At 48.8% G+C, this 12,574-nt stretch overlaps 1 protein-coding gene across 6 annotated transcripts in view; it reads left to right on the top strand.

Annotated features, from left to right (window-relative positions):
* Window positions 1-12,574, top strand: part of PRRC2A (proline rich coiled-coil 2A) — a 1,008,219-nt gene that overhangs the window by 942,961 nt on the left and 52,684 nt on the right. For all 6 annotated transcript variants that reach the window (XM_069237153.1, XM_069237152.1, XM_069237151.1 and 3 more), the window contains exon 30: window positions 3,909-3,975. In XM_069237153.1, coding sequence (XP_069093254.1) covers window positions 3,909-3,975 — 67 coding nt within the window. The remainder of the gene's footprint in view (window positions 1-3,908; window positions 3,976-12,574) is intronic.

Below are 12,574 nucleotides of genomic sequence, written 5' to 3'. Positions count from 1 at the left end.
CTGCACCCGACGCCCCCGGCTCGACCTGCAGAAAACGAACTCTACAGGGAGGACTCCCCGGTGACTGCGAGCCCGTGAGTAGCCAGAGTTGACCCCCCCCCTTGAGCCTCTGCAGTGACGCCTGCAGAGGAAATCCAGAGTCTCCCCTGACCGCGACTGCCTGCTTCAAAGAACCTGATGCCTGGAAGCCACACTGCACCCGCAGCCCCCAGGACCTGAAGGAACCGAACTCCAGTGCAGGAGCAACCCCCAGGTGACACTCTGCCTAGCCCAGGTGGTGGCTACCCGAGGAGCCCCCCCTGTGCCTGCTTGCATCGTTGAAGAGACCCCCGGGTCTCCCCATTGATTTCTATTGAAAACCCTGTTTGCACTCTGCACCCGGCCGCCCCCGTGCCGCTGAGGGTGTACTTTCTGTGCCTGCTTGTGTCCTGCCGGTGCCCTACAAAACCCCCCTGGTCTGCCCTCCGAAGTCGCGGGTACTTACCTGCTGGCAGACTGGAACCGGGGCACCCCTATTTCCATTGAAGCCTATGTGTTTTGGGCACCCCTGTGACATCTGCACCTGACCGGCCCTGAGCTGCTGGTGTGGTAACTTTGGAGTTGCCTTGAACCCCCAATGGTGGGCTACCTTGGACCCAACTGAGAACCCTGTAAGTGTTTTACTTACCTGTGAACTTAACATTTACTTAACCTCCCCCAGGAACTGTTGATTTTTGCACTGTCCACTTTTAAAATAGCTTATTGCCATTTTTGCCAAAACTGCACATGCTATTGTGATAATTCAAAGTTCCTAAGATACATGAGTGAAATACCTTTCATGTAAAGTATTGTTTGTAAATCGTGAACCTGTGGTTCTTAAAATAAACTAAGAAAATATATTTTTCTATATAAAAACCTATTGGCCTGGAATTGTCTGAGTGTGTGTTCCTCAGTTATTGCCTGTGTGTGTACAACAAATGCTTAACACTACCCTCTGATAAGCCTACTGCTCGACCACACTACCACAAAATAGAGCATTAGAATGATCTCTTTTTGCCACTATCTTACCTCTAAGGGGAACCCTTGGACTCTGTGCATGTTATTTCTTACTTTGAAATAGTACATACAGAGCCATCTTCCTACATAGGGGATCCTCTGCGTTGCAGAACGCCCACAGGAGCAGAGGCAGCACCCACAAGTGTCCCATAGGACAGGGACATAGAAGTGGCTGAAGCAGCCCATGCAGCACCACAGAAGTTGCCCCCACATCGCCGGAGGACCCCGCAGAGGCCCAGGATTTGCTGGAGGGAGTGCAAGTCTCCTGAAGATCCCTTGGAGAAGGTGCAAACAAGCCTTGGCAGCTGCAAGAGACGCAGTGCACGGGGTACTGTCCTGCGTGGGAAGGCAAAGGCTTACCTCCACCAAAGTTGGACAGCTGGCAGAGAGGAGCAAGAGGACTACTCCGGACCACCACCCATGATGCAGGAGCCACGCAGCTCAAGATGAGGAGATCCACGCAGCTGGTTGTCGCTTGTTGTTGGTCCCTGGAGTGACTCCTTCTTCTTCTTCTTCTTCTTGTGCAGGCTAAAGAGTTGCAGTCCTCAGAGGATGCACAGCCAGGTAACGTTGCAAAGCTGGCAGGAAGTCTGGCTACAATGTTGCAGAAGTCTCATCCTCGTGGATCTGCAGCTTGTAGGTTCCTGGAGTGTCTAGTCGTGGTTCTGGAGGCCAGAAGTCAAAGCAGAGGTTGCAGAGGAGTCCTGCTGGAATCTTGCAAGCCGAATCTGACGACCCACCCCAGTGGAAGACCCTATATAGCCTAAAGAGGGGACTTGGTCACCTAACCTGGTAACTACCTATCAGAGGGTGCCTTTGACGTCACCTGCTAAGCCATGCCATTCAGATGCTCCCAGAGTTCCCTGCCAACCTTGAAATCAAGATGGCAGAATCCAGAGACCCTCTGGGGTGGTGAAGGATATGGAAGTGGTCACTCCCCTTTCCATTGTCCAGTTTCGCACCAGAGCAGGGACTGGCTGCCCCTGAACTGGTGTAGACTGGTTTATGCAAGGAGGGCACCAAATGTGTCCTTCAAAGCATTGCCAGTGGTTTTGGGAGGCTACCCCTCCCAAGCCTGTAAAACCTATTTCCAAAGTGAGAGGGTGTAACACCCCTCTCCCAAAGGAAATCATTTGTTCTGCCTTCCTGGGCTTGAGCTTCTGAAGCAACAGGAGGGCAGAAACCTGTCTGAGGGGTGGCAGCAGCTGGGCTGCCCGGGGAAAAAAAAAAACCTGTAAGACGGTTGGTAGCAATGCTGGGGGTCCTCTTAGGAGTCCCCGGAATGCATGGAATCATACTTGCAACAGTATTGGGGTATGATACCAACATGTTTGACACTAAACATGCCCAGGTTCTGAGTTACCATTATGTAGCTGGACATAGGTAGTGACTTATGTCCAGTACATATATAAAATGGCATCTCCACACTCACGAAGTCCGGTAAAATGGCCTTGCGTTTGTGGAGACACCTCTGCTAGTGCAGGAGTGCCCTCACAAACCGGTACCTGCACCCTTCCCTCTGGGCTGAGAGGGCCTACCATAGGGGTGACTTACAGTGACCTGTAGTGAAAACAGGTGCATGCAGCCGCTTCACGCAGGCTGCAGTGGCAGGCCTGCAGAACCGTTTGCACGGGTTCCCTTTGGATCGCCGAATAACTGCTGCAGCCCATAGGGATCTCCTAGAACCCCAAGGTCCTGGGTACCTAGGTACCATATACTAGGGACTTATTTTGGTGAACCAGTATGCTAATTGTGGGAAGGAAAGGGTACAATTTAGAGGAGAGAAAACTACTGGGGTCCTGGTTAGCAGGAACCTAGTAGACACAGTCAAACATAATGACAAACAGGCAAAAAGTGGGGGTTACTAAGCTAGAAAGAGGCTACTTCCTACAGCGAGTGCTCCTGGGCAAACAAACCCGACACAAAAAGACACCCCTGCATCGGTTGCCCCTGGGCACAGGAGAAGAGGACCAAAGGTGAACCTACGTCCCCGAGCATCCCATGTCAACTACCTACCTGTTTGTTGTCACTGACTGGCTTTCCAGCTAGAGCCTGCAGCCTGTTTGTCATAGGGTTAATCTCCCATAAGAAACCATTGGGCACCCTACACCTTCTGCACTCGACCACCCCAGTGCCGAACGGTGTGACCTGTCGGTGTGGTGCAGATCAGTGGCCAGTACTTAACTTAATTCCCTGAGATTGGCGAGGGAGTTAAGGTAAGTACAGAGCAGACATATTTAGAAAGAAACTGACGTTAATGCACATGGTTGGTGCCTATATTGGCCTTCACACGTCACATCAGGCATGGAACAAAGTGGATGCGGAGCTGCTGGCACTACTTACCTGCGTGCGGGACCACTTCTGAAGATTTTCCCAATCCAGTGTGACACCTGGGGGAAGTATTCAAAAGATGATGAATCTGTGGTAGGATGAAATCATTACTAGAAAGAGCGTAAGTAACTTTTTCTTTTATGCTAAAATAAAATATATTTGCACTATTAATCACCATTGATTTGCAAGATGTTTGAATGGGAGAAGATCATACAGAATATTCCGACGTTTCAGGGTATTTTATTTTGTCCTTTAAAGTGCAAAAGGGAAGTTTCTCAAAACACCTTTGGTCTTTTCTCATTGTTTGGTCTTTTCTTGATATTCTATCACTCTTACTCAGTAAATGTGTTAACAAGGTTGATACACAGGTGGTCTATGCTGGTTTGCTCAATTTCTATCAATTTTACTTCAGTATATCCAAAGAAGTCCTTGGTTGTTCTCTTAATGGTTGTGTTCATTGATACTGTGCATGTGTGTGTGTCACTTACAAGGGCTGGTGTAGGTTTCTTTATTTTAAACTATTTACTTTGGTGTTATTTTAGGTTAAAGCCTCCAGGTACCAACTATGGTGGTGTTTTCAGAGCTCAACGATTCAATGTGTATCAACAGGTAAGGAAAGGCTGACTCCACCAATGCCTAACCTTTGCCAAAGTATGATAACTTAACTCTAAATGTAAGAGTGCTCTTGTAACTGCTAACATATACTGTCTATTTTTCTTGTAAGCCCTTCTCTCCATCACTACTTAATTTTGTTTGTTAATACTGGGAACAAGTTTCCTGACTGGCACCATTTCAATAATCCAGTCCGTTTTAAGATTCTAAATTTTTAGCTTTATGCTTGCGCTATATTGACTAACAGTGAGTCAGCCAATGAAATGGCCAAAACACACGCTCACAAAGTCAGATTGCTGTGTGGGACAGTGGGGAATGAGCACAAGTATTGGAATTCTCCATGAATAATGAACACAGAATAGGTAAGTCTTATCTGTGATATCCTGAATACTCTACATAAATGCCTTTCTAAAGGCCCTTAATTAAACAATTAGGTTAAAGATTTGGGAGTTTTAAGTTCCAAACTTTGCTAAAGGTTTGGTATTTGGTGAGATTATGCTTGTAGATGGGTAACTCACTTTATGATGGGGCACCCTATACTAAATCCAGGCGACCCTTAGTGATAGTATTTTGGTGCCTAGATAACAAAAGCTCTCTAGGGGTAGCTCTGGAGAGCAGCTCAGGCTTATCATGGAGGAGTAAAGCACTTAAAATACCACAGTAGCCAGTCAGTGATGCTCACACAAGAAAGAACCACAACAAGTGTTACAAAAATAAAGTATTCTTTACTATAACTGTAAGAATCTGGCCTAGTGTGTGGTGGGTACCAAAGGTACTTACACCTTATTCCAGGTATCCCCTCTTAGTGAAGTGTAGGCAGTGTCAAGAAGCCAGGCTCTCTAGAGGTAGCTTTGGATGAGCAGCCAAGGCTTTTCTTAGGAGTCATGCAAAGCTCACCCAATACCACTGTAGTCACACAGCACTTACACACATGAAAGAAAACACTAAGTTGTACAAAAATAAAGGTATTTTATTTTTGGAACACAATACCACAAATTACTAGAAGGGCAACCCTCCAATAGGAGATTAAGTAATACACTAAGTATATACACTAATAATTAGAAATAGGCATAGAAAAGTTTATAAAACAGTGCAAATAGCAAAACCAGTAGTGACCCTAGGAGGAGCACAAACCATATACTAAAAAAAAATGGAATGCGAACACAGGAGCCCCACCTAGGTAAGTAGAATGTGTAGAGGGGAGCTGGGAGTACTGGAAAACCACATGGGTAAGTAACAAAGTACTCCTCCGCGACCAGGAAAGTAGATGACTGGATTTTTCTGAAAGCACCCAAAAGGACGAAAAGAAGAAAAAGAACACACTCAAAAAAGACTGCAAGAAAATCAGCGGTGGATTCCTGAAGAAAGAAGACATGTGGAGAGGGGACCAAACCAAAGTGTCACAGTGGAGGTGTAGGAGCTACTACCCACCCAGCTCTCCTTGCAGGAGTTGGTCGACGGTGAGGAAGAACAGGTCAGCACTGCAGGCTTGGAGCCGGAGAACAGTTCCTGATGGATGCAGATGATGTCCCACACTGGACTGAAGATTGCAGACAGGTGTTGGTGCAGGAATTCCACCAACAAGCCTTGACAAAGGCAAACTCGCTGTTAGTGGAAATGGGGTGCTGCCAGGGACCAGCAAGGCCCAGGAGGACTCATCCCAGGAGGAGGATTCACAGGGGGGACCCTCAGCGTCACAGAGAGTCCACAGGAGCAGAGGCATCACCCACAGGAGTCCCACAGGTTAGGGATATAGGAATCGCAGAAGGAGCCCACGCAGCACTACAAAAGAACGTTTCAGTCTGCTTCACGTGTGTCAGTTCATCACTCTGCCAGCATTCTATCCGCCTCCTTATCCTATCAATGAGTAGAAGACTACACTGCATGGATCCTCATTGGCTCAAATTTAGGTATTTTCCAATGTAGACTACTAAAGTGACAATGCCAAACCTACAAAGGGATGTTGCTTCTTTTGCTGCTGCTGTTTTTGAAAATTATAGTGAAACTTCAATTCAGTCATACTAATAAATATAAGCAGCATTAAAGATAAAAAACTGTAGAAGAAAATATCAGTGTATGGCAGAAGCCACCAATCTTCAAGATGTCAAACACATTAAGTTTTCTAGCATTTACATAGCACACAGCAGGCCAGCATTGCAGGAAAGTAGCATCTTTCTGGCATAGTTACCCCCACTTTTTTGCCTGTTGTCACTGTGTTTAGGCTGTTTTCACTGGGATCCTGCTAACCAGGACCCCAGTAACTGTGCTCTCTCCTCTACATTTGGTTACCTTGGTACCCGTTACACCCCACAATTGGCATATTGGTGTTGCCCCCTGTAAGTCCCTAGTATATGGTACTTAGGTACACAGGACATTGGTACGCCAGTAGTCCCCCATGGGCTACAGCATGTATTATGCAAGAGCAGAGGTGTCCCTATGAACTCCACTTCCCTGTAAATGTGAGGAAGTAATTTTACACATGTACTTGACACAAGTCATTACCTGTGTCCAGCTACATAAGGCAATTCTGAACCTGGGCATGTTTGGTATCAAACATGTCGAAATCATACCCCAGTACTGTTGCCAGTATTGGTTGTATGAGTCCTTGCACTCTGGGGCTCCTTAGAGGACCCCCAGTATTGGTCCTACCAGTCTTCTGGGGTTTTCCAGGCAGCCCGTGTTGCTGCCAACCCACAGACAGGTTTCTGTCCTCCTCCTGCTTGACCAGCTCAGGCAGAGGAAGCAGATCAAAGGATTTGCTTTGGGAGAGGGAGGCAACGCTCTCTCCCTTTGGAAATAGGAGTTACATGGTGTAGGAAGTTGGCTCTGTATGTGCTATTTCAAAGTAAGGAGTAGCATGCACAGAGACCAAGGGTTCCCCTTAGAGGTAAAATAGTGGTAAAAAGAGATAATACTAATGCTCTATTTTGTGGTAGTGTGGTCGAGCAGTAGGCTTATCCAAGGAGTAGTGTTAAGCATTTGTTGTACATACACATAGACAATAAATGAGGTACACACACTGAGACAAATCCAGCCAATAGGTTTTGTATAGAAAAATATCTTTTCTTAGTTTATTTTAAGAACCATAGGTTCAAATTTAACATGTAATATCTTGTTTGAAAGGTATTGCAGGTAAGTACATTAGGCACTTTGAATCATTTCAATTGCATGTATACTTTTCAAGTTATTCACAAATAGCTATTTTAAAAGTGGACACTTAGTGCAATTTTCACAGTTCCTGGGGAGGTAAGTTTTTGTTAGTTTTACCAGGTAAGTAAGACACTTACAGGGTTCAGTTCTTGGTCCAAGGTAGCCCACCGTTGGGGGTTCAGAGCAACCCCAAAGTTACCACACCAGCAGCTCAGGGCCGGTCAGGTGCAGAGTTCAAAGTGGTGCCCAAAACGCATAGGCTCCAATGGAGAGAAGGGGGTGCCCCGGTTCCAGTCTGCCAGCAGGTAAGTACCCGCGTCTTCGGAGGGCAGACCAGGGGGGTTTTGTAGGGCACCGGGGGGGACACAAGCCCACACAGAAATTTCACCCTCATCGGCGCGGGGGCGGCCGGGTGCAGTGTTAGAACAAGCGTCGGGTTCGCAATGGAAGTCAATGAGAGATCAAGGGATCTCTTCAGCGCTGCAGGCAGGCAAGGGGGGGCTTCCTCGGGGAAACCTCCACTTAGGCAAGGGAGAGGGACTCCTGGGGGTCACTTCTGCAGTGAAAGTCCGGTCCTTCAGGTTCTGGGGGCTGCGGGTGCAGGGTCTTTTCCAGGCGTCGGGACTTAGGTTTCAGAGAGTCGCGGTCAGGGGAAGCCTCGGGATTCCCTCTGCAGGCGGCGCTGTGGGGGCTCAGGGGGGACAGGTTTTGGTACTCACAGTCGTAGAGTAGTCCGGGGGTCCTCCCTGAGGTGTTGGTTCTCCACCAGCCGAGTCGGGGTCGCCGGGTGCAGTGTTGCAAGTCTCACGCTTCTTGCGGGGAGATTGCAGGGGTCTTTAAAGCTGCTCCTTTGGATAAAGTTGCAGTCTTTTTGGAGCAGGTCCGCTGTCCTCGGGAGTTTCTTGTCGTCGTCGAAGCAGGGCAGTCCTCAGAGGATTCAGAGGTCGCTGGTCCCTTTGGAAGGCGTCGCTGGAGCAGAGTTCTTTGGAAGGCAGGAGACTGGCCGGTGAGTTTCTGGAGCCAAGGCAGTTGTTGTCTTCTGGTCTTCCTCTGCAGGGGTTTTCAGCTAGGCAGTCCTTCTTCTCGTTGTTGCAGGAATCTAAATTCTTAGGTTCAGGGGAGCCCTTAAATACTAAATTTAAGGGCGTGTTTAGGTCTGGGGGGTTAGTAGCCAATGGCTACTAGCCCTGAGGGTGGGTACACCCTCTTTGTGCCTCCTCCCAAGGGGAGGGGGTCACATTCCTATCCCTATTGGGGGAATCCTCCTTCTACAAGATGGAGGATTTCTAAAAGTCAGTCACCTCAGCTCAGGACACCTTAGGGGCTGTCCTGACTGGCCAGTGACTCCTCCTTGTTGCTTTCTTTGTTCCCTCCAGCCTTGCCGCCAAAAGTGGGGGCCGTGGCCGGAGGGGGCGGGCAACTCCACTAAGCTGGAGTGCCCTGCTGGGCTGTGACAAAGGGGTGAGCCTTTGAGGCTCACCGCCAGGTGTTACAGCTCCTGCCTGGGGGAGGTGTTAGCATCTCCACCCAGTGCAGGCTTTGTTACTGGCCTCAGAGTGACAAAGGCACTCTCCCCATGGGGCCAGCAACATGTCTAGTGTGGCAGGCTGCTGGAACTAGTCAGCCTACACAGACAGTCGGTTAAGTTTCAGGGGGCACCTCTAAGGTGCCCTCTGGGGTGTATTTTGCAATAAAATGTACACTGGCATCAGTGTGCATTTATTGTGCTGAGAAGTTTGATACCAAACTTCCCAGTTTTCAGTGTAGCCATTATGGTGCTGTGGAGTTCGTGTTTGACAAACTCCCAGACCATATACTCTTATGGCTACCCTGCACTTACAATGTCTAAGGTTTTGTTTAGACACTGTAGGGGTACCATGCTCATGCACTGGTACCCTCACCTATGGTATAGTGCACCCTGCCTTAGGGCTGTAAGGCCTGCTAGAGGGGTGACTGACCTATACTTGCATAGGCAGTGAGAGGCTGGCATGGCACCCTGAGGGGAGTGCCATGTCGACTTACTTGTTTTGTTCTCACTAGCACACACAAGCTGGCAAGCAGTGTGTCTGTGCTGAGTGAGAGGTCTCCAGGGTGGCATAAGACATGCTGCAGCCCTTAGAGACCTTCCTTGGCATCAGGGCCCTTGGTACTAGAAGTACCAATTACAAGGGACTTATCTGGATGCCAGGGTCTGCCAATTGTGGATACAAAAGTACAGGTTAGGGAAAGAACACTGGTGCTGGGGCCTGGTTAGCAGGCCTCAGCACACTTTCAATTGTAAACATAGCATCAGCAAAGGCAAAAAGTCAGGGGGCAACCATGCCAAGGAGGCATTTCCTTACACATGGCTTGGGAGAGGAACCCTCCCCAAGCCACCGGTATGTTTTGAAGGGCAGATTGGGTGCCCTCCTTGCATAAACCTGTTTGCATCAGTCCAGGTACCCCCAGTCCCTGCTCTGGCATGAAACTGGACAATGAAAAGGGGAGTGACCACTCCCCTGCCCATCACCACCCCAAGGGGTGGTGCTCAGAGCTCCTCCAGTTGGCCACTTGATTCTGCCATCTTGAATCCAAGGTGGGCAGAGGCCCCTGGGAGCATCTGAGTGGCCAGGTCAGGCAGGTGACGTCACAACCCCCTCCTGATAGGTGGACACCATGCAAGGTGGCAAATCCCCTTCCTGGGCTATTTAGGGTCTCCCTCTAGAGTGGGTCTCCAGATTCAATGTGCAAGATTCCAGTAGGACTCCTCTGCATTGTTTACTTCATCTTCTGGCCACCTCGACTTCAACTGGATCTTCCAGGAAACGACAGTCTGCAACTCCAGCGACTACTCTGCTCTGCAACAGTGTTTCTCCGGCTCCTTCAAGCAACTGCATCCTGTGAGGGCGACGAGTCTTCAGCCTGCACAAGAAGCAAGAAGGAATCTCCCTTGGAGTGAAGGAGTCACTTCCATACATCCGCAGGCACCAACTGCAACGACATCCGGCTACCTGGATCTTCTCCTGCAAAACTGTGTGGGTCCTACAACATAAGTGATGGTCTGGAGGGGTCCCCTTGGTCCTCTCTACCAGGTTTCCAACTTGGGAGACAGTAAGCCCTTGTCTCTGCTTGCAGGACTGTAGCCCTATGCACTGCGACTCTTGCAGCTACCAAGGCTTGTTGGCTCTTCTTCCAAGGGGTCGTTAGGCTCCGTGTAGCCCTGGCCTCCAGCGCGCTTCCCTGTAAAGCACATCCTCCTGCCTGTTGCTCCAGCGACGTGGGACTCGTCTTCAGGCATGCTGAGTGGGCCTCACTGCAACTCCTTTGCCAGTTGCCTGTGGGGGCTGCATCCTCGTCTTGCTACTCCCCTCACTGCTGAGGGTCACCTGGACTCCCACCTTGGGTTGAGTCCCCCTGGACCTTCCTGGTCCCCGGCAGCTCTGCTGGAGACAGGTTCTGCAACTCTGCTACTCTTGCCTTTGCCAAGGCTTGTTGGCGGTTTTCCATACCAGTGACTGACTGCAACTCTTCTTTCTAGGTGGGACATCGTCTGCATCACTTCTGGGACTCTTCTTCTGCTCCTGTGCTGCACAGCTGACTTCTGGTCTTCACCGTAAACCTGGTCCTGCAGCTCCGAAAGAGTGGGTAGTGGCTCCTGCCCTATCAGACACTCCAACTCAAACTGGACTTGGTCCCCTTCATTTGCAGGTCCTCTTCTGTCAGGATCCACCTTTGGTTTCTTCCAGTCTTGCTTGGATCGTGCACAGTCCTTTTCCAAAGTTTACCTGTGGGTTTAGGGAAAAAACACTTACCTCTTCTCTCCTGGTCGCTGGGGGCACCCTGATATTTAACTTTTGGGGTTCGTAGTTCTTCCAGCTTCCATCTACAGATTCCACTTCCTTGGGTGGGGGACTGACGTTTGCATTTTACTTAGTATATGGTTTGGTTTCCCTCTAGGGTCTCTGTTATTTTCTATTATTTCACTGTTTTCTATTGCTTTCTATGCTAATCCCGGAATTCTAATGTGTATATAATAGTGTTTACTCACCTGCTAGTGGGGAATTACCTATACAGTATTTTAGTAATTGTGTTACCGTAATAAAGTACCATTTTTTTGTAACACTGTGTGGTTCTTTCGTGTGTGTGAGTGCTGTGTGACTACAGTGGTATTGCATAAGATTTGCATGTCTCCTAGAAGTCTTGGCTGCTTGTCCAGAGCTACCTTTAGATAGCCCTGGCTTCCTAGACACTGCCTACACCTCACTAATAGGGGGTACCTGGACCTGGTATAAGGTGATAACACCATAGGTGCTTACCACACGCCAGGCCAGCTCCCTACAGCCCCTCCACCAGATAAGGAGTCACAACTCGTTGATGCATTACGGAAAAGAGTTGCACCACAAGCTGCAAACCACTGGTAAATTGCCAACATCCAAGGGTTGTTGACAAGGTACAAGGACCTCTTCCAACATCTACCTTAGGAGTACAAGAAAAGAGGTCACCAACTTGTTAAGAAGGGCAAACTAATTTAAAACAATTCCACCAGATGTGCCCTTGACTCAGTGAACACAGCTGTAGGAAGTTGGCTCTGTATATACTATTTCAAAGTAAGAAATAGTGTGCACAGAGTCTAAGGGTTCCCCTTAGAGGTAAGATAGTGGCAAAAGTAGAAAATTCTAATGCTCTATTTTGTGGTAATGTGGTCGAGCACTAGGCTTATTAGAGTGTATTGTTAAGCATTTGTTGTACACACAGGCAATTAATGAGAAACACACTCTCAAAGACTTAGCTCCAGGCCAATAGGTATTTATATTGAAAAATGTATTTTCTTATTTTATTTTAAGAACCACAGGTTCGGGATTTACAGTTAATACTTTGGATGTAAGGTACTTCACTTCGATACTTTTGGAACTTTGAATGAAAACAATATCATGTACAGTCTTAGTAAAAATGGCAATAAGCTATTTTCAACGTGGGCAAAAATCAACAGTTCCTGGGGGAGGTAAGTAAAGGTTAGATTAGGAGGTAAGTAAAACACTTACAAGTCTCAGTCCTGGGGCTTAGGCATCCCACTGTTGGGGGTTCAAGGCAACCCCAATATTACCACTCCAGCAGCTCTGGGCTGGTCAGGTGCAGATGTCAAAGAGGTGCCCAAAACACATAGGCGCCTATGGAGAACAGGGGTGCTCCGGTTCCAGTCTGCCAGCAGGTAAGTACCTGCATTCTTGGGGGGCAGACCAGGGGGGTTTTGTAGAGCACTGGGGGGGGGGGACACAAGTAGACACACAAAACACACCCTCAGTGGCACAGGGGCGGCCGGGTGCAGTGTGCAAAGCAGGTGTCTGGTTTTAGATAGGAAACAATGGAGGGACCCGGGGGTCACTCTAGCCGTGCAGGCAGGCACAGGGGGGGGGGGCTTCTCGGGACAGCCACCGCCTGGGCAAGGCAGAGGGTCGCCTGGGGGGTC

This window comes from Pleurodeles waltl, chromosome 6 (genome assembly GCF_031143425.1).
Source record: "Pleurodeles waltl isolate 20211129_DDA chromosome 6, aPleWal1.hap1.20221129, whole genome shotgun sequence".
Lineage (NCBI taxonomy): Eukaryota > Metazoa > Chordata > Amphibia > Caudata > Salamandridae > Pleurodeles > Pleurodeles waltl.
Note: the sequence above shows the minus strand (reverse complement) of the source record. Positions and strands in the feature narration are given on the sequence as shown.